The sequence below is a fragment of the Tenrec ecaudatus genome, chromosome 16 (genome assembly GCF_050624435.1).
Source record: "Tenrec ecaudatus isolate mTenEca1 chromosome 16, mTenEca1.hap1, whole genome shotgun sequence".
Classification (NCBI taxonomy): Eukaryota; Metazoa; Chordata; class Mammalia; order Afrosoricida; family Tenrecidae; genus Tenrec; species Tenrec ecaudatus.
Window position 1 is genome coordinate 104481265 of NC_134545.1, and position 26720 is coordinate 104507984.

The following is a 26720-nucleotide window of genomic DNA, read 5'->3' on the forward strand; positions in this document are numbered from 1 at the left end:
ACCACGGGCCAACTTTGTTGGTCTCCAAATGGGACTTGGTTTGTTTCCTTAAACTTCTCCACGCGCAGGGCATGTTACGAAAGATGCCTCTCAGCCACTCTCAAAGGAATGGAGTCTGGAAGAGAGGGAACCAAGCGCTTGGGGCCGGCCATCCAGATGCCAGTGGGGGGTCTCTCTCCCTTAACCTGAGGGAAAGCTCAGGACTCTGGTCATGGGTTGGATGGGGCCCTGGAAAGGTAAGTATTGTGTCCCCACACCCCAGGAGACCGGGAATTCGACCGTATTTGGAAGAGGGATCTTTGAAGATGTGACCCAGTTATACACGCCGAGATGAGCTCATCCCGGGATATCCCAGTGAGCTCCAAACGGCCTGGAAGGTGACAAGCCTCCAAGTAAGAGAAAGGCCATGGAGATGCACGGAGGGAGCGATCATGCTACAACTGGGGAGGCCCAAGCTGAAGGAAGCCACAGGTCACCAGCTCCCTCGGGGCCTTCGGAGGAACCTACCTTGCCAACACCTTGATTTCAGGCTCCTGACTTCCCAGAAATCAAACAAGTGATGGCAGCCCTGGGAGAAGGAGCTAGGAGGTCGCTCCAAGACCACCGAGGAGCAAACGGAGGCCGAAGAGAGCTACCTCCCTGACCAAGTTTGCTAGAAACTCCACGGCATGGCCTGAAAGTCCTGCTACACTTCCCCCAAGACCTCCCTCACACTCACCGTCCACGAGTCAATTCCAGCTGACAGCGACCTCGCCAGGCAGCACAGAACTGCCCCTGTGGGTTTCCAAGACTGGACATCTCTACAGAAGCGGAAAGCCTCATCTTTCTCCCATAAACAAAAAGATCTCATCTGATTCCTCGCACTGTCTGAACCCCACACCAATGTCTCAGCAACAGAAGTAAAAACCGTGGGAGAGTTTGCACAGAGAGGGCACAAGCTCCTCACGCAAAGCAGAGGACCTCCGCCTCGCCGGGAAGGCAGGACTCGGCTCCCACACTGCGGAGGCCCGAGGGCCGCCAGAGAGTCTTGTGGAAGCCCGAGCCCCTTGTCTCCGCTGGTAGAGAAGTACTTTTAACAGCCCTGCAAACCTCACTAGAGGCTCCTGCTTTGGAGCCTTGGTGGCATTAGTGGTTACACAAGGTCAGCAGTTTGAAACCACCAGCATGCTCCAAGGAGAAAGACGAGGCTCTCCGCCCCCATGTCACCATCTCAGAAACTCACAGGGGCAGGTCTGCTGTGTCGTAGAGGGGCACTATGAGTCAGCAGTGACTCAATGGCAGTGAGTTTTGAGTTATCTTGGAGCCCTGGTAGCACAGTGGTTAAGCCTTGGGGTCCACAAGGTCAGCAGTTTGAAACCAGCAGTCACTCTGAGGGAGAAAGGTGAGGCTTTCTACTCCTGTGAAGAAGGGCAGTTCTACCCTGCCCGTCGGGTTTGCTAAGGTCAGCACGGACTTGGTGACAGCAGTGAGTCTGGTCTTTTCAGTGGCAATGGCTGTAGCTCTTGTTCCACGAGGGGGCTGTCGGTTGGCTGCCTGGTGCTCTGCGCCAGCAGGGTTCCTTCAGAGCGCTCAGTAGGGCCCCGACCTAGCAAAGGGGAGAGAATCCCACCCCTCTCTCCGTACTGAGTGCCTTCTACTCCACGGACTCTTGGCTTCTATTTATAAACACGGTCTGGGGCCTGGAGAATGATGGAGGCTGAGCTTTAATGGATATTCCCAACCAGCATTGTCTCATTATTGGCCCACGTTTCGCTGGGCGCTCTCCCAACTCTGTGACATAATCAGACCTCTCTCTGCATCAGTCCATGCGCTCCAAGCTCCCGCCACTCTGCTCCCACTGAATCACCCGCTCTTTCCAACAAAACTGATGGTCAGGGGATTAACATTCGACAGCACAAGTCCATTATTCAGCAGCCCGACTCAATTCCCAACCCCACGCTCAAAGAGAGAGCTCAGGGCTGTGTGGGATGAGCTGCCAGACAGCTCGAGGCGGGTGGGGTGGGGTGGGGGGGGTATTAAGTGTTTTACAGAACCCTCCAGCTGAGACCTGCGGTTAGCGAGAGTCCTGGCTGGAGCGGCCCAGTGATGGGACTTGGTGCTCCCTTGGAAGGGCTCCAGTCGATCGTAATCAATGACTTGAGGAACCACGTGCCCAACGGGCTGATGCAGCCTAATTATTTTATCCCGGCCCTCACTCCGTTGCGTCTACGAGAGAGACTGAGAACTTTTAGCCAAAACGCCAACGTCCTTTGCTTCCATGAAAACATGCTCATGTTTAAGTCACGTGGGGGCCGCAGTGAGATGAAAGCCACGTGATTCTCAGTCGATGGACTCACACTGCATCGCCGCCGAGAGGCCAGAGGCAGCTGCCAGAATAGAACAAGGGGAGACTGTGTGGTTTCATTTCCGGGGTTGTCTTCTCTCGCCATACTTGTTCCGTGTGTATGCTGAGCAAACACACAGTCGGAGGCACTGGACCAGGTGAAGAAGAAGGTGGCAGCAGGCTCGTCAGCAACCTGTGATGTGCAGGTGACACAACCTTGTGTGACACAACCTTGTGTGGTGAAAGCCGAGAGGACTGGAAGCACTTGCTCATCAAGAGCAGAAACAACAGCCTTCACGAGGGGTGGAAAGTCTACTTCAATAGGAAGAACCAAAGTCCTCACTACTGGACCCACCGTTACATCGAGACAAAGGGGGGTGGGGGGTACAAATGAAATGGTCGATTCGACTCAATGGGGACCCGCCATCGATGCCCATGGCAGCGAGTCGTCACAAAAGCAAGCAAGCAACGTTATTACATTGGGCAAATCTGATACAAAAGGCCTCTTTCCAGCGGTCAGGAGCGAAGGGTCACTGTCACCTTGCTCCGTGGGTGGGTCCGACCCAAGCCGTGTACTTTCAGTGGCCGTACAGGCATGTGGGTGCTGGAGGCAGGCGAAGGGGTGCCTTGAGCAGAGGACACTGAGCACACCACAGTCCACCAGAAGGACAAACGAATCTGTCCTGCAGGAAGCCCTAGAGTACTCCTTAGAAGCGAGGTGGTGAGACTTCGTCCCGTGCACCCTGGACATGTTGTCAGCAGGCTCCAGTCGCTCAAGAACACATTCACGATTGGCAGAGGGTCGAGGTCTGAAAAGAACACGACCCTCACCGAGATGGATTGTTGCCAAAAATGGGCTCACACAAAGCGATCTTGTGGAAAAGGCGCCGGAGAGGGCAGTGCTGCCTTCTGCCGACGGCATGGGGTCAGCTGGATGTCCGAACCAACTGGGCAGCACTTAGCGATGGCCACGCCCAAAGAAACGCCGGCCATTGCGTGCTTCTGTCTGAACGCTCCTTCTCTGTAGGTTTGTTCTGCAAAGTAACTGCTCGTGGTAACCCTCACTAACTCTGCACTTGGTAAATCCTCGCTGAACACACCACAAATATCTCTATGAGAAAAGCAGGCTTCATGGCGCCTGGGCATACCCATACGATCCACATCAGACACAAACCTATAAATGTCGCACCGTGGCTCTGAGGGACAGAAGCACAGGATTCCAAAATAGTAGCACCTTTTCCGGGGGACACAAAGCCCATGGCTGCCAAGTTCATCGTGACTCCCAGCAACCCGACTGGCCGGAGCAGAACGGCCCCCTAGGGCTTGCTTCCAAGGCTGTGATCTTGACAAAAGCAGACTGCCACACCTTTCTCCCGTGGAATGGCCGGTGACTGCCAACACCAGCCTTTTGGGTAGCAGCCAAGAGCTTAACCACAGTGTCACCGGGCCTCCCTTTTCACCGAGCGCTGGCGCACAGGGGAAGGAAAGTCTATACTGCGCTTACTAAGTCAGGATGGATTGGGGGATTTAATTTAATTGAACTTGATAGAAAATCAAATTGCTTTTCTGCTTAATTTTCAGTGAACCTAACATTGCACTTAACTAAACCTACGCCATTTAATTAATCAAGCATTTTGGAAAGTTTCTTAATGGCTCTTCGGGTAATTGAAATATCTAGGGGGTGGGGCTCTCTCATCTAAGAGTGTATACTGAACTGAAGGAGAAGAGATGCCCCCGGGTGAAATAATACTTGGGACCCGTGCCTGTGGAATCACAGAGGAAGCCGGCGTTCAGCCGTGCGGTGGGGCGGTGGGCGGTGTGCTTGTGGAGTCACGTGAAGCAGAGTGGGCTCAGGTCTTCTCTCCAGCCAGTGAGCAGACACTGGGTGCAGAAAAGGGCAAACCGCACAGTAACCAGAAGCCAGGGCCCAAACACGGGAGTCCTGGGCGCATGCCTGGCTGCAGGACGGAAAGGGCCTCCCACAGGGAAGCAGTCTTGCCCTACCATGTCTGCGCTACAAAGAGGATCTGCAGCGACACGTCCCGGCACAGCTCTCAAACAAACACCCAAACTCACCGCCATCGAGTCGACGCTGACGCACAGAACCTCCCTCGGGTTCCTGAGACTCTGCGGCGGTTCTGCACCTTCCTCGTGCCGCGACCCTTTCATATAGTTCCGCATGTGGTGGTGACCCCCAACCATCACATTATGTTCGTTGCTACTTCAACACTGGCATTTTGCTACTGCGATGAATCGGGCGACCCCCAGGAAAGGGTCGTTCGACCCCCCCCCCCCAAATGGGTTGTGACCCACAGGTTGAGTAGAAAGTCCAGGCTTTCTCCCTCGGAGTTGCTGGCGGTTTCGAACTGCCGATCATGCAGATCGTAGCCCAGCGAGTTACCACGACACCACCTGGGCTCCGTAGGCATAGCTCTACCTATGTGCTCTTGATCTTCCAACCAGGCAGAGAAACCGCACCTTTCCTCACCCATTACAATGAAACCCATCGTAACAGGCAAGACCCGAGGAAACGATGTAAGCGTACCTGTGTCCGTGTTAGAGAACACGCAGGTAAATTTATTTGTAATTTATATCTTTCCACAGAGACCATTTCCTCCAGGAATGGACATCCTGGGAGCACTAGAGGGTCCCTGGACAGTAAGCGCTTGGTCCACCAGCCACACACTCAGTCCTGACTACACTTTGGCCTTGACTCTTGTGGCAGTATGATACAGTCGTCTCACCTCCCCCAGCACCCACGCACGTTTCTGAGAATAAAATATGGGCTTCCAGGTGTCAGCACAAGTCATCCCACATTCCCCTCACACCGGAGGATACTCGGGAACCCAGGGGCTTGTGCAAAGCACCCAAGATGCTGAAAGTCAGGAAACACAGCCCTGTCAAATGACAGACGCCTCCTTCTCAGGTGACAGCTTGTGTTTACCAAGAATGAAAACGAACCACCCCTCCTGAAGCTCCGAGGAAACACACGGCTCACGTTAGTGATTCCAAGTGAGTCGGGCTGGAGCGGGCCGCCGCACAAAGAAGCGGACACTCACCCACAACATCGAGGTGGTACGTGTGGTTGATGGACCCGTATTCATTTTCCACCACGCAAGTGTAGTTTCCTTTGTCGGACGGGACCACGCTCTCCATAATGAGGCTCCAGTGCTGGTTTCGAACCTGGAAAGACCAAAGCAACGGTGTAGTTAACAACCTCAGCGCACACTGAGGGGCACTGTGCTTTCTAGACTGGAAAAGACGTTTGGGGAACTGGCGTGGCAGACAAGAATCACAAGAGTTCAAATCTCCTCCTAGGAAGTACTCGGCATGGTGACCCAGGAAACCCCTCCTGATGGTGCTGGCGGGCAGGTGACCAGGGAGCTGCCGGCATGCTCAGGGAGGTGGGGCTGTGTACATAAAGCAACTGTCCCTGTCATGCATGGGAGGGTCCCTCCAGGAGAGGCCAGTGGTTGGAGAGCAGGAATCCAGGTCTGGCCCAGAATCAATGTCCTGGGTCCCGTGGCGCCCGACCTCTCTGTTTCCCACGCTGTATGGGAACCATCCAGAACAAAGCACCTTAAACAGCGGGTCGCAGCCCCATGTGGGGGTGTGAAACTGAATGTGGGGGTTGAGACGAATGCAATCACCCCAAATTAATTCGCAATCAAACACGTCCTGACTCAGGTGTTCTGGCAGCACCTGCCCGTGCTTCAAAGTCCTCGGAGAGAGGGGTGGAGTGTGGAAGCCACTGTTTAAGACACCCTGCTCTAGAACACACATTGGACAGTTTGTCAGTGGCTGCCGTGGAAGAGACCATGACTCCCGAGGAGCCCGGGTACCATGCAGTCCAAGGGTACTGGCTCCTGCACCCTCAGCCCCAGATTCTGTTGCAGATGGGACCTTTGTGATCGCATTGGCTTGACTTGGGGGGAGTAGATCACCAGGCCTTTGTTCCTGGTCCTTCTGAGTCCGGAAGTTCCACTGAAAACTGTTCGGCATCACGGCCACTCACAACCCACCACCGACAAAGGCGTGGAGGCTGAACAAGAGGTGCCCTGGCATGGAGGGCAAGCTTCCTGTCCCACCCCGAACAGCCGGTGCCCCCAGAACAAACACTGGTGAACACCGACGGTCTGCCAGGCACAGCGCCCAGCCCCTTCCTTCCATCTCTGCTAATTTTATTGTCTCCCGGAGCCCACAAATTCAGGCCATTTCTGCTCCCAGAGTCTTCCCATCTGAGAGCTCTCCATGTTGCACCCCATGGCCCTGGGTGCTGTCTGGAATCTCAATGGGGGAGGAGAGTCTGCCCCATCCACCTCTGGTGGGGAATGGACAGATACTGCCTGTTCCTGTGAGATATTCCCAGAATTCCAAATATGGGAGAAATGAGCCCTTGCGTAGCCAAAGCTGTGATCAATCTGTGTACAGAGCCCTTGAGACTTTTCAAAGATAAGCGGCACATGTAAAAGCAAGTGACGGGGATTCCTTCACCCAGATTCTGGCCAGACCCTGAGGTACCCGCTTTGCTCTCCGGCCAGCAGGAGGTTCCCCGAGGAGGCCAAAATTTGAGAGCTTCGCCTTCAGGGTTAGGGCTTCGATGTTTCTGTCCAGAGCCAAGTCCTTCAAAGAAGCACAATTCTGGACAGGGCATGCCTCCAAGATGGAAAGAAAACCCACTTTAAGTGACCAGAGCCCCCACGCATCTGAACCATCACTGCAGACAAGCCGACGGCCTTCTGAACGATGCCCTGAACTTTACAAGGGCTTTCTGTCTGGGCCACACAAAACCCCCTAATGCTCGCCGAGCCCTCACAAGTACACGAGTAAGCCAAGGGCCCAAAGTAGAGAATAAGGTGCTCGTGCCGGGGACGCGCCGTTACAAAAACGGGACAGCTGCTCTGTCCGTGTGAAAGAGCCGTGTCAGAGACGACCTTGCAGACCAAGGTCAGAGGCCATCAGGGACCCCCGCAGCACACCTGTCTCCCTATGGGCCGAGCGTCCAGCAAGAGCCGAGACTACAGGCAGGGCAGGCGACTGGCTCAGGGTTCAAAGCCAAGCTCCCTGCCCGTTGCTGGCACAGGGAGCATGAGCTGGCAGGCCGGGTGCTGGCCGGTCACTTAGCTTCAGCTGCTGCCTTCCACCGACTCGCGCGGCAGCCAGGGAGGTACCTCGTCGAGGGTCTGGAGTGGTGGGGATGGTGACAGGAAGGGGATTCTCGTTGCTGCAGGTGAGAAGCATAGTCGTGAAACGAATCTGCTGGATCCAGAGGGAGAGGGTCTGCCCTCAGGTCTGGGAGACTCCCCTTCTGTTGTCGGCTTGGAAGAGACACAGATGGAGAGGTGTAGTGCCCTCTGGGGCCCCTGGGTAGGGCAAAAGGCTTACAGATGACTACCAGTCTAAAGCGGCAGGTTGGTGGTTCAAATCCACCTCCCAGGGCTCCTCGGAGGTGATCTGCTTCCGTGACAATGACCCAAAGAAGCAGTCCCACTCGGTAGCACATGGGCGTCCAGGGAGAGTCTGCATTTTGCTGCCAGGAGCCAGTGTGGTTGGCTTGTTTCAGGGTCCTCTGACGTGGGCTCAGCAAGGGTAGAAAGGGTGTGTGTTAGTCCAACATTAGCCCCTAGGCCCAACAACGGCCTAGAAAGTCCTCCTCAATCTCACAGAACACATGCAATGATGCCGACTGCAGGAGGAAAGCCGAATCAGTGAACGTGTAAGCATCTCAGCGCTGGCAGGGGTCTCCACGCGGGTGCTCCAGCATCCAGGGCTGCATCAGGGTAGGTCCATGTGGCTTCTCCTTCAGGATTTCTTGCAGGAAGTGAGCCTTGCCAGCTGAAGCAGGGAACTGGCTGAGGCAGCTGCACCCTGGTTTGACCATCAGAAAGCAAGAGACCCAAGAACTAGAAAGGCGAGGCTCACAGAGCCATTTATCTCTCTGCCCTTCAGTTAATCCCGCATGTGTTTATCGGCCAGGTTGGCACAATAAACCTTAACTATCTCGGGGGTCTCCTGAAGTCGGCCCAAACCCCAAACCCACTGCTGTGGAGTCCGTTCCAGCTCACAGCAATTTTTGAGGACAGAGTAGAAGGGCTCCCCCAGAGTTTGCAAGGCTGTGGTCTTGAAGGAGGCAGACTGCCTGGCCCTGCTCCCCTTGGGGCAGGTAGTAGGTTCGAACCACTGATCTCTAGTCAGCAGCCCAATACTTAACCCACTGAGCCACCAGGGCTCCTGAAGTAAGTTCAACATTTCCCAGGGCCGGGAAACTTTCGAGCCCCCAGAACGCCACGCCGGAGCGGCTGTGTGCTACAGACACAGAAGAGGAAGGTGTGGGCTCCCTGGTTTGAACCATGCAGATGGGCCAACCACAAGACACTACCTGTCCTACCCCACGCTCTCAGAGGGAACCGCAATAGCACATGGGGCCAGAACTTCTCTCCCCCCTGGGAGTCTCAAGGCCTCTGAGGAACCTGTCACGTGGAGGGTAACTTAGGGATGAAGCCACAGGCACCCAACGTCCCAAGTCGGGTAATCCCGCCTGCAGCCCTGCCGTAAATATTCGGTTCTTTGAGCCCCTGCTCAGATGTCAGGCCCATAAAGCCCTTAATCTCAGCTAGTGCCTGGCCCTGGACCCCGTCCAAACTGTCAATGTCTTTCTTGTGCCTGTTTCCAGTTTTGGCACACGGCATAGCCAAATGGAGCCGAGCCTGAACTGTGCGGGGGCGGCGGGGGGAGGGGAGGGGACCGGCTGCCTAGGCCCCAAACATGCCATCTTGGCCTATTGGCATATGCGGCTGGGGTGCTGCTGCCATGTGGAATACCAGGGCAGAGGGCCAGCTCGCCACTCTCACGGGGGGGCCTGAATTCCACACAAGACCCTCTCAAGGGGACCTGCTCCCACATATTTACAAATATGAGCAAGCCAGCCGAGGACAGTGTTTCGACAGTGAGGAGTTCTCTTATGAAACAGGCCTCCTCTTCTGTCTTTCCAGGGACCTGGGTTCCCGGAAGACCAGCACAGACCCTGCTGTGGACAGATATTCCTGCTCCAGTCTCGAACTCGCTGACACGCAACAGACTGCAAACTCACCTCCAGACTTGTACCTCCTAGCGAGCCTGGAAGACAGGGTAGACCGAGACTGTAACTGTTTACAGGAGTAGAAAGCCTGTCCTCCCTAGAAGCAGCTGCTGGTTTCGAACTGCAGTCAGCAGCCCAGTGTGTAACCACTAAGCCACCATGGCTCCTCCCTGACACACCCAGGAGCTGTGAAACATCCCCCACAAGACCCACTCATGTTTTCATTTCACTTCCCACAAGCCCTGGAAGCGCCTTCCTACCACCAAGCCCCGGTTTTAGGAGCGCTGGCCTTCTCCACATGGATGGTCTCGGACACACCAGCAAGCAGGCTGCTAGATTCCTGCAGCGGCCGCCCTAAACGCAACCTGCTGCCACCAAGCCCCTTCTGACCCAGCGCCCCCACGTAGGGTTTCCACGACTGCACATGGTGGCAGAAGCACGCCGCCTCATCCCTCAGAGCGGCTGGTGGGTTTGAGTGGTCAGCCTTGCGCGTAGTGGGCCAGCACCCGGCCTCTCACCCCTTTACCATAAACCAGTGACTATTCAGCAGGCGCTGAGGGAAGACAGGCGGCATCTCTGTGAAGGTGGAAAACTAAGGTGGGAGAATCGTCTTTCAGGGGCTCTGCTCGGTTCCACAGGCTGATTGCAGATCAGCCTGGAGAAACCACCTTTCCAAAGGAAGCGCGAGCTGTACCAGGGACAGGTTTTCCTAAATGCCTCCGCCTGCGAGGGCCACCTCCCCCCACCCCCACCCCCAGCACTTAATTAGACAAAACACACTCCTGCGTTCAAAGTGGAAGAAATGCAAATGCCCAATAAACAGATGATGGAAAGATGTGTGACTCCATTAAGAAGAGGGGGTATGCAAATAGCGATAATGAGCCACCATGATTCCCAGGCTGATTAACCAAAACCACAGAGGTGCCCAACTTCCAGGGCTCCAGAGGAGGTGGAGGGCGGCTGAGGCTCAAGTGGGAGACAGGAGCTCAAATAGAAAGAAAAAAAACACCTTTGTGTAAAAAGATTTGTTGGTACCTATTAAAACCCAGCGTGCCTTTTCTGCCCATCCCCACTCTCCCACCCCTGTTTCCTTCCTTCCTTCCTTTCTTGGAGAGCCAGCTAATCCCTCTGCAAGAAATGTAGCCCACAGAAAGCACCACGAAACCTTCCAGGCAGAAGAACCAGGCTATTCCCTGAACCACTAGCTGGAGCAGGTGAACACGCAGGGTCAGCAAGCTGTCCCGTCAGCCGGGACAACGGAGAAGTGACCCAACAGACCTCCCCTTATTACGCTTCACAGGGGTTCAGGAGTTTTATTTTTTATTTGGTGGGGGGGGTAAGTGTAACACAACCGCCAGTGAAGGCTGGTGATCGAGCAAGTCTGTCGGTGCCATTTTTCCAACAGGGAGTTTAGGTGTGTCTGTGTCACACTGCAGTCACCCTGTCACTCTAACAAGAGTCTACGCCATTGCATAAGCCTGTTGCACACTTAACTAAGTACAGTCCCCTGAAAATATAACTTTCAGATGAAACAAAAAAATCTGGGTGGCTTGCTTGATTGCAGTGGTCTGGAATGGAGATGTAAGACCTCGGCCTGCTAAGCCGTTAAAAAGATAAGGAAGATTCTCACATTCCTACCTTGGAATGAACCAGTATAATTGCTGGTGAAATAAAACAAACCAATGGAAACCCACTGCCCTCAAGTCAATGTTAAAGCCAAGCGACCCTACAGGACCGGGTAGAACTGCCCTTGGGAGCTTCCGAGACTGTAACCTTCATGGGAGTGGAAAGCCCCGTCTTTTCCTCAAGGAGCACCTGCTGGTTTTGAACTGCTGACCTTGCAATTAGCAACCCAACACATTACCACTGCGCCACCAAAACTCCATGATAAGGGGGGCTGGGTGGATGAAAGTACGTTGAATCCTTATACGTGTGGCCCCCTGGATGAACCCTGAAACCACTGGGCTGAGAGAAGCCAGCCAGTCACAAAAAGGCTATTATTGTCGGATCACAACTGTGTGTTATCGACATCAGGTATATTCAGGCCAAAGCTTACTCACTGTCACCAGGAGTGTGCAAGCAAGGTGGGGGGCAGTAAGGCATGAGGCTGAAGAGCCACTGAGTCGCTGCTGGGGGTGACGGGAGGACTCAGGCCCAGTTCACGGTGATGGGTGAGCCACACAAAGACTGGACTGGTCTGTGCGCGTCAAGATTGCAGCAGTGACGAATGTTTTACCAACGAAACATTCACCACAGTAAAAAAAGAAAACCCCAATAGCAAGAAGAACTTAAAAAAGGAAACCCCACACATTCTTAAACCCCCCATCTGGTCTTCTAACGCTTCACCCAGTTCGCAAGAGAACGTGACATCATCATTACAGCGAAGGAGGCGCCGGGGAAGGGGATGAAGACAGATATGTATATTTGCTCCCATTTCACAGAGAGCACACGCAACACACCTGCCCCGAGAGAGGCAGGCGCACCTGGATCTGTTAGCAAAACTGTGTAAACACAAGCAAAAGCAGAGAGAAGAGATCCCAGACTGTGAACAATGCATCTTTATTCCACTGTCCACGTAGCTTACCCTCTCTCCTTTTCCTGTGGCGAATGCACACAAAAATCACACACACAAACCCCAAAACGCCAAAATAGAACAGCTCCCTGTACATCCACCCAACTAGCAGAAGAGCTGCAAAAAAGACTGGAATTTTCAGGGGGACCAAATGCAAAAGTCAGGAGAAAGAGAGGCCCCAGAGTCGACCCTGTGATCTTTATCCCGTGCCTCCCTGAGCCCAGAGCTTTGTGGCACTGGCCAAACCTTCACCTGCCAGGTCACAGAATTAACGAAGAGGGAGGCTCCCAGCGAGGTCCACTAAAGAGCAGTTCACTACTGAAACGAGCCAGATGCACACGACTAGCCTAGACATTCGCACTTGGAAGGTGCACACAGCAGCTTCCACAAACATTCCACGCCCTGGCAACACACAGACAAATGGCAGCCCAGACAGGTTTCCTCGGAATTCCTGTTACCCGACTACATCTCTAGGGTGCGCGTTCAACCCCGCAGCTACCGACACATGACGAACAGGAATGCGGAGGTCGTCCGTGTGGCGCAGAGAGACACATCGATGAGAGTCACCTGCCTGCCACCTGGCTGCTTCTCTGGTTTCCACATTGCAAGAAATTACAGACCTTTCCAAATACCCCGGTGTTCAGTAACATGTGCAACGCCTAAAAACTGGATGGAAAGTCGTACTTCATGGAGAGCCCGTGGGTGCTCTGGCCATGTAATGGGCAACGTGCTGCTACCGCCGCCGGTGGTCGCAGTTGCTATCCAATCCATTCTGACTCACAGGGACCCGAGTGTACCGTCTCCTGGGGTTTGCAAAGCTGAGAATTTGCAAAGTGGCTGCCAAACAGGTCTTCCAAGGCACCTCGGGGTGAGCCGAGACCACCAACGTGAAATTGATCGCGCGGTTGGCGGTGACCCTCAGAAAGAGCCCTACGCAGTGACAAGCACCCCAAGATTTCCTTACACTCCTTTCCCTCTTCAGGGACCCAGAGCATCCCTGTATGTGCTGGTCTTCCTAAACGCTCCCAGTGGGCATGGGCCAGCGGACCAGTGATCACTAGGTGTCCAATCTTGCTCTCTCATCCCGGCCCCCATGTCCCAGCAGGTTCCTCGAACGGGGGTGGGGGTGGATTCCAAATCACCCCCTTGGGTTGTTTGCACAACCTGTGCTGGCCCGTGTCAAGGGCCGGGCACCTGCTGTTGCTTATCACCACACAGACTGGAGGCAAACACCTGTTAATGCTTAAACTCTACGTCGATAGAAGAAGTTTGCCTTTCAGGAGGTACCCCGAGAGCAGGGCTGGGCCAGCACCGGACCTCTCCCACCAGAAACTTCCCACCACTCGGCACACAGGACCATTAATCTCTCCAGAGGGCTCCGGGAAGTGAACGACAGAAGGCAAGGCAGAGGAACCCCTTCCGAAGCGGCAGGGCCCCACGGAGGTCCACTGCACCCTGTGCCCCGGGCCGGGATCCACATGCTCTTGGGAAGCGGTTCTTTCACAAGGTGCTCACAGAGCAGGTAGCCACACGGGGAGAACACACAGCCAGTGAACAAGGGCTCGAAGTTCACACCAAAAGCACCCAGCGCCGCTCGCCAGCTCCAACACCACTACCACCCCCCCCCCCCGCCCCTTGGCTCAGTCCTGATGTGGGTAAGCAATCAATACACATCAGCTGATAAGAGCATATGTCTGCTTCCTCATCACGTACTGCTTGGGCTGGGACAACAGCTGATAGGTCTTGGCAGAAAAACACCTTCGCAAAGCCTACCTATTCTCATACGCAGGTGAGTCGTGATCTTTGCTCCACCCCCCCTCAAACACACTTGAGAGTTGAGCGTAAAATGTGTCTCAAAAGTCGTTAGAACACCCGGGGGGTGGGAGGGACGGTGTGACTTGCTGTTTAAGGGAATATTCATTGAGCTTCTGTGATGGGAGTCCCGGTGGCCTCTCGAGTTATGCATTGGGCTGCGAACTGCAGTCGGTGGTTTGAAACCACCGGCTGCTCCTCAGGAAAAAGATGAGGCTTTCTTACTCCCATAAAGATCCTTAATCCCAGAAATCCACAGGGTAGGTCCACGCTGTCTTAGAGAGGGTCCTAAAACTCAGTGGCAGTGAGTTTGGTTGGTTGGTTGAACCTCTGAACAGGGTGCCGGAAAACCCTGGAAATGGGGGAGGTTAAACAACACGACCCACGTGATGAAAGCCACAGCACGGTGCATGTTAAACATGTTAAGTGTCCCATACAACTGACATAAACAAACAACCGCTTCTCACAATTTTTTAAAATGTCTTCAGCATGGCATCTAAGAAACCTAAAATCAACACCCAAGCCCGCTGCCATCAAGTGGATTCCAACCCATAATGACCCCAGAAACACTGTCTGAGCCTATAAATCTTTATGTGAGCAGACAGGCTCATTCTCTCTCCAGGGGCCACTGGTGGGTTTGAACCTCCAATGCTGGGGTTAGCCGTCCAATACTCATCTGACAGTGCCACAAGGGTTGAGTAACCTAGAACATGTACATCTCGGGTCAAAGTCGGTTTGGCCTTCCAGGCCTACCCCGGATGTGATCTAGCATAATGTAATCAACTCTGGGATGGGATCCGCTATGGGTCGCCAAGCAATTGCTGGAAGATCATGGTGGAGTGAATCCCCCTGATCAAGTCATGGGTATGGTGTATCCCTATTGAATCCGACTCTTTGGAAAGGCTTGTTTCTTCCTGCTGGCCAGGATCCTGCATCTATCTCATCCATGTCTGAGTCTCCGGCCTTGAGTCAAGGGCCCACGACCCCAGGAAGGATGTGCAGCCTCTATATTCACGGCCAACCTTTGCTTCGTTTGGCTCTGCAGTCACAAGCCTGACCTGCTGACCTCGGCTCTGCTAACCTCTGCCTCCACCAACGTGACCTTCCTGCTCCCAGGTCCACCTTCCTGCTTCGTCAACCTCAGCAGCTACAAGAATCAGGAAAGCCTTCGGGTTAGCATCCGACCCACGGAATTGAACCCCTCTGGACACACCCATTTCTACAACTGTGTGGGTCGCTTTCTTGATAGGAGTTTCTCTCTCTATAGACAGATAAACACCTCTGGTTTGCCTTCTCTAAAGAGCCCAGCCGTGATAGTTGGGTTTTGTGTTAACTTGGTTGGCCCAGGATTCTCCCCTGATAGGTGGTCAAGCCCACGCTGATAGGATCCTCTATGAAGCAGTCCAGGAGCTGTGGGAATAACAGAGTGGAAGGCCACCTCCTGAACCTGGTCACAGGCTGGATAGACTTGAGAGAGGTTTCATTCATGGGCTGACACTGTGCTGGTTCACTTCCGCTGATGGGTCTGGATGTTGCACCTGGCTCGTCAACGTCCTCAAATCTCCTGCCAGCCTTGGCTTCACTCAACTCAGCATCCACCAGTCTGTGGTCTTCCTGCTTCATAGTGGTCAGCCCCTGCAGCTACCCGCGTCAGAGGCAGCCTCCAGCTGACATCTGGCCCCCAGGCTTGGACCCGACTGGACGCACCCCCGTGAGCAGCTGTCTGTGCCATTTCCTGATACAAGTCTCTTTCCAAAGACATATAAGCCTCACACCCCAGCCTCATACATCCAGTGAGCGGGCCCTTCAAAACAACCAGGTCAGTAGAGATTTGCAATGAAAATTACAAATACATTTCTAAAATGGGAAATAAATACACTTGGAAAGGGACCATCCATGCTATATGCTTCCGAGACGTTGCATGGAAATGTAACCATCCACAGAGTGCTCCGCGTAGCTGCCAAGTGGTGTAAAAGGCGCCTGCTTCTCATGTGCTTCCGGCACGGCGACACGGAGTGCATTAGAAAGGGTTCGCTCTTCTTCACATTCTCACTTGTCTGTAGTAACCTGCGATCATCGTTCAGAGCCCACTTTGTTTCTTATTTGTATCCTATTTATTATTTATCTGTGTGTTGCTGAAGGTGAAAGCGCTGCTTACTGGTGGTTTGAGCCCAGTTTTCATAGAGCGAGAGGCCAAGCATGAAGGGTGATGTATTTGGCTTTCTCGTTTCCAGGGTGAGGGCAGGCAACACAGAGGGAGGCTGATACAGACGCCCAGGTGTGTACGAACAATTAAGGGGAGAGCACTCCGGTTAAGTCAAGCGCTGCCGTTCTCAATAAATTTGCCCCCTCCACCAGCCTAGGCCTACATAGCATGAAACAACAGCCCGGCTCTCCATCCTGAGCATGGCTCAGCACGAATTCCTGGATGAATAAGGCAGCTCCGTGACGGCGGTTGGTCATTTTCATCAAAATGGCCTTTCTGCCCCCCCCATTTCATGTGTCCACTGAATTTCATAGAGTTCCACGCCCCTCATCTTCCGTCACTGGCCACGTACTCCTAGCCACTTCAGAAGGAGCTGCAGGGCAGTGGGCAGCGAGGGACCTCACCTGACCCCGGGGAGTGGGGGTGACTCGGGAGACCAGGGAACACAGCAGAATGACAAAGCGGGAGGAAAGGACATCACACATATGTGAGGGAACACTGCAGCCCTTGTTCTCTGGAAAGCTCGTGGGGAGCGGATGGAGCTGGAGGAGAGGGTGACTTCGATGACACCAACCCCCGGTTCTCTGATCGGGCCTCTTCTCCTTCACCCGGAGAACCGAGCGAGGATGCACCATCTGGTTCACAAGGTCCTCCGGCCAAATGCATGTCAGCATCCTCATGCTTTTGGAAGGAGGAAGGAAAACCCAACACATTGGGGACCATATCCCCCAAACTCTGCCCTTTGCAGGCACAGAGAGGCCCTGGAACTGTGAGGCAGGCCCAGCCAGCCAGGGAGCCTAGTGGAGCAGAGGCAGGGGCAGGGGGAGGGTCTCAGCCCCTTCAACCTCCAATGAGTCCATGACGTAGGACACCCGAGGGCTGGTTCCAACAGTCAGCAAAAGGCTGGCAGTTCAAATCCACCCAGATGCCTCCCAGGAGCAGGGCTAGTGATCTACGTGAGACCGGTGGAGCACAGCTCTCCTGAGAGACACTCTCGGGGCCACCAGGAGTTGCGGCTGACTCGGTGACAACTGGTTTGGCGAGAGGACCAAGCTTGCAGTTCTCCCAGCAGCTGAGAAGAGCTCTCCTGTCTTTTTTTCCAACGTCCCAGAAGCCTCTGGGCCCCCATGCAGCGCCTCTGCCGCCTCAAAATGAATGTCAAATGCCATGGCTGTTGTGAACAATTCTTCATCCGGTCCAGTTGGACGAGCTCTCTGCTTCGCAGGCTGGCCCCCAGAGCCACCGCAGCAGGACAAGACTTGCGTGCCTGGTTCCTGCATTCCGAGGTGCAGCGTACCTCCCCACTTTGCACTTTTCCATCTTTTTTTTTTCAAAGCAAAATATGTTTTAGATTTTTGTTCCCACGCATTCAAATTCCATTTCTCTTTCACTCCTGAAACAGCCTGGACACGAAACGATAAAAACACTCAGGGTACCTTGACCTTCTGCAGGGGCTGTCTGGGGGCTTTCTGCCAGAGGCACCCCGTTTTGCTTCTACAATGTGTGCGCCCACTTTTCAGGGGCACGCTGCCACGACTAATCAACACAGAGCCGCACCTGTTAGAAATCAGGCAGCAATTTCTCATTAGGCAACCTCCATTCCCCGCCTCCTTGTAATCACTCGTTCAGATCTGCATAAGCGCCGTCTGATTTGCATCCAACCGTCTCTGAAGGGTCTTTGAGGATCTTTGTACTGATTCGCGAGTCTGACTTAATCGGCAACATGAATTAACCCCCAGGATCTGAACCCCCGTTCTTGTGATGTATGTATGATGTCCTTAGGTGCCATGTCCGTTCTGAAGCACAGCAACCGAACAAAACGCTGCCCGGTCGTGCACCGTCCTCACAACGGTTCTGTCCGTACCCACCGTAGCCTCCCCGAGGGTCTGCCTCTTGCTCACTGGCCTACTCTCCCAAGCAGGCACTGGGCCCTCCTGACAGCGCGTCTGAAGTACGTGCAACAACGTCTCGCCCTTCTCGATGCTGAGGCACGTTCTTGTGCTTCCAAGACAGAGATGGGCATTTAGTAGTTCTTCGCCGGCACCATAATTCAAAGACATCCACTCTTCTCTGGGCTTCCTCATTCACTGTCCGGTTTTCGTGCACATGTGGAGCCGTTGAAAGCACTATAGCTTGAGCAGGGTCCACCTTAATTCTGGGGGACACAGCTTTACTTTGTAACACTTTAAGGAGGTTGTAGCAGACTGGCCCAAGGCAGAGCCTGGACAAAGTCCAAGAGGTAGCTATTTGAGCGGAAAGGGGATACCGAAAATGATCCATAGACAAGCCATTGGGTCGGCATCAACTGGGTGTTCCAGAGAGCACTCGGTGGTGTGAGCCATTCCAAAGGCCACAATTGGAGTGGCCTACTCTTCCTTCCCAAGAATCATTGCTGAAATCCCCCTTTATTTGTTGTTTAAAAAAAGAAAAAAAGGCCAACTGTTACTGATTTAACTGTGTCCCCCCTAAAATCTGCGTTAGAATGTCACGTCTAAGCCGGTGTCTGTGGTCTCCATTGGAGAATAGAGTTTCTGTGTGTGAACGAGATCATACTAGTGTGGGCGTGTCTACAAGTCATTCCAGAGGCCACTTGAAGATGGCCAGTACCCAGAGACACCAGGGCTAGAGACACCGGGGTTGCTACAGAATTTGGGTGCCAGCTTCTTAAACTGGGAGGGGAAAACAAATGGTCTGTTCTTCAAAGCCAGCCCCTTTTGGCATTCCTGTTCCAGGAGCTAGGTAGTAGAGACACCAACCATCTAATCACGCTACGCCTAGTCAGAGGGCAGAGAGGGGAACAAAGAAGCCAATGAGCCCTTCTTGAGGCCCGGAGGACCCCACCCCCACCCCTGAGTGTTTCCTCCACCTGCCTGGCTCTCAAGCACCCTTGCCTTCCCATAGACGGGCTTCACACCACATGCCCCAGGGGTACCTTAGAGGCTCACCCTCTGGGCTGTGCCTTGTAGACGTTCGACTGGACACTCTTACGGACAGAACCCTGGAAGGATGAGTCACCGGGTCAGGGGTTTCAGAGGACGGTTCCCGGGTGTGTGTGGAGAGGAAGGCCGTGAAGCACAGCATCTGAAGTGTCATCTACTCTGATGGCATTACGCTCGGCATTCCTCCAAAAGTCCTTCCAGGAGGCCCACGGTGGCTGCCCACAAACTCCTCCCCCACCTGGTTTGCAAGGACCTGGGTCAGAGCGGGCGCCAGCCTCTCTGATACCCAGTGTGCAAGCCCCTAAGGACGGTTCCCGGTGGCCGCCCATTTCCTGGGACTCATCCCCTTGAGTGTGGGCGAGACTTGCTTCAGGAATAGAATGCATCAAAGGTGACGGGATGTCACTTCCATGACTAGGCGACCAAAGACAGTGACTGGAGCTCATCCTCCTTCATGCTGTGCTGAGCGCCGCCGCCGTGGAGAGCCACACGGCACGAGTGGAACCCTCCGTGGGACAGTCTGAGGAGAAGGGAATCCTGGCCACCACACACCATGGATCCTGGAAGCAGGTCCTTCTCCAAGGAAACCGTGCACATCTCAGCCTCACCAGAAACCTTCAGAAGGATCCTAAGAAGGTCCCCACCCAAGCACACCCGGATTCCTGAGCCCTGCGAACAGTGTGATACAAACCTTGTCATAATAAGCCACCATGTTTTGGAACAATTTGTTACTTGGCAGTAAACAACTAATAGGCCCATTCCCATTCCAATTGCACCAAAGAATGTCACAGGGAATCTTCTCCCAACATTAAATTCCTGAAGTCTGCACCTTCAGCATTTTCAGGACACCTTTCCTTCAAGCCCAGCCCGGAATCTTTCCCTGGCCTTCTGGCCCTCAGTCTCCCAAGAGTCCGCACCACCTGTGAGATTCAGTCCAGGGCTCTGCTGGCTCCACCTACTTCCGTGTCCCCTGCCTGCCAGCGCACTTGCCCGCCCTCCCTGCCAGACTGGGAGTCCCTGCAAGCTGGGGCTGCACCAGCCCTGAGTCCTTGGCCCATGCGGAGGACAGCTCCTGCCACAAGGATACTCAAGCCACACCTGCTGAGTGGGCAGTTTATCTCCATCACAGGCATCTCCATGGGGAGGCTGTCGCGTCCCAGCTCTCCGTGCATGCTGGACAAGCCCCCGGGGTGCAGGCCTTACCCGCTGGGCTGCTAACGGGGAGCAAGGTCAGCAACAGGAAAGGACCAGGCACTCCGAGGGGGCAACATGAGGCTTTCTGCCCCCATAAAGAGTTACAGTCTCAGGAACCCATGGGGCCACCATGCATCTGAATCAAGTTGGTGGTAGTGAGGGTGGTGAGGGTGGTTTGGAGGAGGCCTCGTGGCACAACAGTGTGCTCAGCTGCCAGCCGAAAGGTTGGCCGTCGGAGGCCCCCACCGCAGTTCTGCAGAAAACAGCCGGGGAGCTGCCTCCGCACAGATTTCGCCAAGAAAGCCCCACAGGCTGTTTTACTCTGCCAGCTGGGGTCACTGCAAGTCACAATCAATCCACAGGGCCCCACCGACAAAGCTGCCCAGCCTCCTGTGATGGGCCCTTACACCTCCTCCATGCTGGAAGCCAGGGCATGGCCCCTGACTCTCCGAAGCTCTCCCCCTTCATAAAACTCAGCCTCGTCTAAGGCCTCCCCCTTAACCCCCCCCCCACCCCTAGACAACTTGCCTTCATTGTTTCAGTACATACACACAGAACCCCCCTGACGAGTCAACCGTGTCTAGGTGCCCAGCGTCATGAAGTCAACTTGTCAAGTTGACTGGTCGCTCGGACGGTTCTGCGCACTTCTGCAATTGTGCTCCAGTTTTAGCTTTATAGACGACAGAGCGCAGACTCTCAATGTTCAAGACTGGCGTGACCCAACTCTCCCCTTATCAGAAAGAAGCCCGCTGACAGGGGTGGTACTGAGTCAACAGGCCATGTGGCTGAGAACCCATCAGACACTGCAACTGGTCCCGATCAGATGACTCCAGACACACAGATCCCCCTCTAGGTGCTGCACACCTTGCAGTGCTTCGAACTCACAAGTGACTAAAAAGGCTGGTCCTACCTTGTAGCCGCCAATGCGATGCTCCTGCTTAAAATCCTTCCCGTTTTTCAGCCACCTCATGGTTGGCGTGGGATTCCCACCCGCTGGGCAGCGGAACTTGACGGTGTTGGCTGCGGGGACTGCATGCAGCCGCTTCTCCATCTTCTCCGTGTTGGTCCAGTACGGAGCCCCTGTTTCGGAAAACAACATCACCTTCAACTCCACCATCACCGAAAGGGGCCCCCGTCAACGCCTGGGGAAACTCCACCCGGCAGTGGCAGTTAAGATTTGACTTTGGATGTGCAAGAGCTGACAGTGGGCCCCTCCCTCCCCAAAAAGAACTTTTCTCAGAGGAAGGCCATCCATTGGGTGATGTTTACTAAAGACGCACTTCTGATGCATAGTGACCTCATGGGATAGGGTAGGACTTCCCGGAGGGTTGGGCAGACTGTAAACTCTTCACAGGAGGAAAAAGCTTTCTCGCTCGGAGTGGCTGCCAGATTCAAACTGCTGACCTTGCGATGAACGGCCTACTATAACACCATCAGGAAAATATCTCCAACTGTCGAACCCAGCTGGCTGTTGGCTGGTTTGTGTCCATGAGGAAGGAGTGGAGAGTGTTTGAACCATTCTCTCTCTCTGTCTATTAGCAGCATCTGAGCCCTCTACACCCAACAGCTTCCAATCGCCAAACCCATTAAAGGATCACAGCGACACGCCAGTGTCCCATCAACAAGATGACCTCAAAGCCACCCCAACTTCTCCCCTGGAGCTTAAGTTTACAACAGGCATCAGTGATCAATGAGCATCAATGATCGTCCTCCTAGGATAAACCACTCAAGGGACATCACACACTCCCCAGCACCGTACACGACAAGGGGAGGCTTTCTGCTCCGGGACAGTCACAGTCTCGGAACCCCCCAGGGGCAGTTCTCTGATCCAAAGACAGTTGTGAATGCCACGACCCTACTGCCATGTCCAGACTTGCTCACTTCAGGGGAGGCCACCGATCATTATGCAACCCTGGGGCTGCGGGCTGATACAAAGTCAGCAATGCACATGCGTTTTTGAACAACAGAAGAGTTCAACTTTGAAATCACCAAGAGGGGTATATTTGATCTAAGTCAAACCGCAGCACCCTGTGAAAATACCGGTGAAAGCTCTCGGCTGTGGTTGGGGCCATGGAATCGGTCTGACGCGTAGCGGCCCTCGGTCAACAGGATGAAATACTGCCCGGTCCTGACCATCCTCACCATCAGTCCTCTGAACGACGGGGTCAACGCAGCTCCCGGAGGGGGCGTCCTCTTTTTCTCTGACCCCCTCCACCAAGCGTACCCTTCTCCAGGAACTGCCCCTCCAGAGTGTGTGAAGCCAAGTCGAGTCACCCTTGATTCTAAGGAGCCAGGGCGACCTTCTTCCAACACAGATTTGATCGTTCTTCTGGCGACCCATTACATAGAAGCAATATTCCTCATGGCAGCCTACTTCAAGTGCTTTAGGCCTGCTGCTAAGGACTCAGACGGCCATCACAGACTGCACGCACTCTACTCCCCAAGCTCTGCACTAAGAGTCTTCACGGTTCAACTCGCTCCTCTCTGTGACAATCCAATGAGAATGGCACTATTGGAAGCCCCACTTTACAGCGGGGGAAACTGAGGCTCGGAGCAGTTACCTGCCCAGAAGCCTTGTGGCTTGAAAGAGGGGGTCTGGGGATGGGGGCAGCCCAGATTGGAATGGACTCACCTGGACTCCAGAGCAGAGCCCTCCAGCTGTCAGCCCCACTAATCAGAATCTGCTTCTCCCCAGTTGCAATCCAACGGTGTCCAGGAATGAGCCAGATTCCAGACTGGTGGCTGGGCCAGTCAGCCAACCAGGACCCCAGTCCTCCTGCTGCCCCTTTGTGAGGGTCTAGAACAGTGGTTCTCAGCCTGTGGGTCATGACCCCTTTGGAGGTTGAATGACCCTTTCACAGGGATCACCTGAATTCATAACAGTAGCAAAATTACATTTATGAAGTAGCAACAAAAATAATTTTATAGGTGGGAGGGGTCACCACAACACCAGGAACTGTATTAAAGGGTGGTGGCATTAGGAAGGTTGAGAACCACTGGTCTAGAACTTCAGCAGAATGGCTTGTCAGGTTTTAGTCAACAAACATCAATAGACGAAATCTCTGTATTTTCTAAGGCACCCTCCCCAGGTCCTGGATCCTTCTAGAAATCGGTTCATACTGCCCATGGCGCTGAGGCACACAAGCCCCACAAACCAGAGGGGAACCTGGGCGGAGGCTCCGTCTCTGACTCAGACAGCTCCTTCCCTCCTTTGAAGGAACAGCTGTGCTCCGCATCTGCACTCAACAGGTGGACCTGCAGGGTCCAATTAGGAATGGGAGTGACTGCCTCCCAAGCAGCTTGCCCCACCCTCGCTCCAGGGCCCACTCCCCTCCGGATCCTTGGGCTCCTCGCAGTGGTGGGGATGGTGTCTCTCGGACATCAGGAGCCTGGATGGGGCAGGTGGTTAGTGGACTCAGCTGCTAAGAGAAAGGCCAGTGACTTGCATTCACCCAGGGGCGCCCTGGAAGAAAGTTCTGACAATCTATGTCCCCCACAACCTCTGCCCCCCACCCAAAAAAACATCCACTGAAAACCTATGGGCACAGTTCTACTGGGGCCCACGGGGGTGGGGTCACCTGGAGTGGGACTCCATTCAGGAGCAATGGGTGGTTGGGGTTTCCTGGTGGCACACAGTGGAAAGGGGTGGGGGGAGAGGAGGGAGAGAAGCAGGGGAGGCGGGGAGACTGCCAAAGGGAGCAGTGGGTTGCATTTTCCAATCTCAGTAGCCCGGGCATTGAGTTGGCAACCTACATAGCCATTTGGTCCTGGATACTGAATGCCTATCTACTGACCATCACGGAGCAGACTCTGCAGCTGGGGTGGGGCACATGGGCGGGGGGGGGGGGTGCTGTACGTGGCCTGAGGGGCCATCGGAGCTGCTAACATCACACATCTCTCCACGGAGAAGCAGTTCTAGCCATCACACTGCTCCCGGTCATCTGTCCATGCCTGTTCTGGCCCCTCTCCAAATCGTTGCAATCCAGGCCAGCTCTTCAAAATGCCCCGAGATCATGCTCACACGCTCACTTCTAGTGTATTCTAAAGCACAGAGACCCTACTGGGCAGGGTAGACTGCACCTGGGAGTTTCTGAGACGGTGATCTTTAAAGTAGAAAGTCCCCCATCTGTCACCCGCAGAGCGCAGCGGCCAGTGGTTTCAAATGTCCAACCTTACCATTAACGGCCAGACTCGCAACCGCTACGCCACGACCAGGGCGCCATAGCCACCACATTCCGAAACCAAACTCACTGCCACGGAGTTGATGCGGACTCACAGCGACCTTACAGCCGACACATAAGGGGCGAGTTAATTCAATGTCTGCCCGGACAAAGCAGGCTAACTTTTCAGATGATGATTCTGTATGGCCCTTGAATGGGGTGATATACCCAAATGCCGCCCCGCTCCTGGCAGAAAAAGTCCCCCTACCCCTGCTGTGCAGGGTTTCTGGGGCTGCAAGTCGTTGTGGAGCAGAGCCTCCTCTCCACACACCCCCCACCCCCAGCAGAGGTGACCTGACAGCAGCCCAATGCTTCCATGAAGGCAACACCAGGGCTCCTTGGGGTACCCTTAACTTGATTCCTATCAGGGCCAGCCTCCCGGGTCACCCTCAAAGGTGCTCCAGCCATCTCGGGAGCCTTTCATTTTCAGCGCTTTTTGCTGGGGAAGGCCTAAGCCTTCCACCCCCAGAGCGCAGGGAAGAAGCCATTGAGGGCCAGGAGCACATGAGGATCTTTGTTGCCAAACAAAGGCGCTCAGAAATCTGACCTCAGTGAGAAGCCTCCCTCATGCTGTCAGGTGTCTTTTGTCCTGTCATTTGTTTAAGTAAACACAATAGCCCATTCAGGGGCATTAGCTAAATATTAACAGAGTAACTCTTTTGATAGCATTCATTACAGCTAAGCTGCTCCTTTGCCACCCCCTCCCCCCAGCTTCTCTTTCACAAACAAGAAATCAACATCTATGTGCGTAATCACCATTGCACATGATTTCCCATGGCTGTAAACCATCCCCAAGTAGGAGGACTGGGGAATGTCTTTTGGGAGCCCTCTGGCAGGACTGAGCAGAGAGAGTCTGCACACCGCCCAGGGTCACTCCAGAGCAGCCGGGCTTGTGCGGTCCTGACCCGGGGCCCTGGCACGTTGGCAACCAGGACCTTTGCCTCGGTGCCTGAGGAATGATTTAAGGGCTCAGGTGAAAGAATGCTCGCTGGAATTTCTGGCAGGTCGCCACCTCTCCGCGGCCAGATTTCAATGGTCAGAAAAACAGCACTACCTACATGCAGTCTTGATCACGCACAACAGATATGAGGCCGTGTGGGGTAGAGGTGCGAGAGGGTTATCCAGAAACCCCAGCTCGTGTGGGTGGGGCCAACCATCAAATACAGTCAACAAAGCAGAAACAGATCACGACCATGGCTACAGCTCAAAGCCCCAACTTGATAGCATTCCTTCACCCAAATAGCTGCTATCCAGGCCAAGCAGGCTGAGGGCTTTAGCCTCCCCCACACCCACGACCGCCCCCCTTCTCCATGAGGCAGTGATAGACCACCCCAACCCTCAATACCTTTGCCTGACCAACTCCAATCTCAGAAAGCACTTTTGCGGAGTCAGTTCTGACCCATAACAACCCCGTGCACAACAGAACGAAACACTGCCTGGTCCTGCGCCCTCCTCACGGTTCCTAAGCCTGCGCCCACTGTGGCAGCCAGGCTGTCCACCCAGCTCATCGAGGCCCTTCCCGGGAACCGGCCTCTCCTGACAACGTGTCCCAGGATGTATGTAAGACGGAGTGTCGCTACCCTTCCCTCTAATCTACATAGACATGGGCCGAGCATCCCGGGTCTCCCTTGAGGTGTCAAATGTGTGTGTGTTTGTTTGTTTTTAAATAAAATAACAAGCAAGGTGTAAGAGGAGACGGGGATGTTTTATTATCGTACAATGGCTCGTTCTGAAATATATTAATTTTGATGTGAAGCTGGAAGATTTGTGTTTTTTTTATTAACATTTTCTTAGGGAGGAAGATTTGTTAAGAGCAAGGTTTGCCCTGCAAGCACAGCGCTGCTGCTGGGTCTCCCCCGGGCTGTGCAGAACTGCCCCAGAGGGTTTCCAAGGCTGAATCTTGACCTCAGCAGCCTGCATTCGCAGCAGTCTCCCATGGAGCAGCGGGTGGATTTGAACCAACGACCTTCCAGTTAGTAGACAAGTGCTTTGGTTAATAGACCAGGTCCCTTGATCCAGCTCTCCTACCTCCGGGACCCCTTCATATCCCTGCCCGTGCGCAGCGTTACCAACATCCATCCAGCGAAGGAGCTGGTGCAACAAATTGCTCCGCTACAAGGTGCTCAGTAGATGCTTACTCAGCAGCACTATGTAAACCAGAGCTGCAAGCCAGGTACATCTCAGGTGGAGAGGAGACGCCTGAACGTGTGTGAAGGAGGAGAGAGGGAAGGAGCGGGGAATGGTGTTGCGAACCTCAACAGCATGGGGAAAATGAATTATTCCAAAGCCATTAGCCGCTATGGCATATCACAACACCATTGACCTACATGAGAGGGACAGTCCTTCTGTACTGACCTCTCAGCTCTTCGGGTCAAA

The 26720-nt window shown here is 54.2% G+C and overlaps 1 protein-coding gene across 10 annotated transcripts in view; it reads right to left on the minus strand.

Moving 5' to 3' along the window:
* Positions 1–26720, minus strand: part of FGFR2 (fibroblast growth factor receptor 2) — a 123321-nt gene that overhangs the window by 53986 nt on the left and 42615 nt on the right. For all 10 annotated transcript variants that reach the window (XM_075534921.1, XM_075534920.1, XM_075534927.1 and 7 more), the window contains 2 exons: positions 21035–21204; positions 5383–5506 (listed from right to left, as the gene is read on the minus strand). In XM_075534921.1, coding sequence (XP_075391036.1) covers positions 5383–5506; positions 21035–21204 — 294 coding nt within the window. The remainder of the gene's footprint in view (positions 1–5382; positions 5507–21034; positions 21205–26720) is intronic.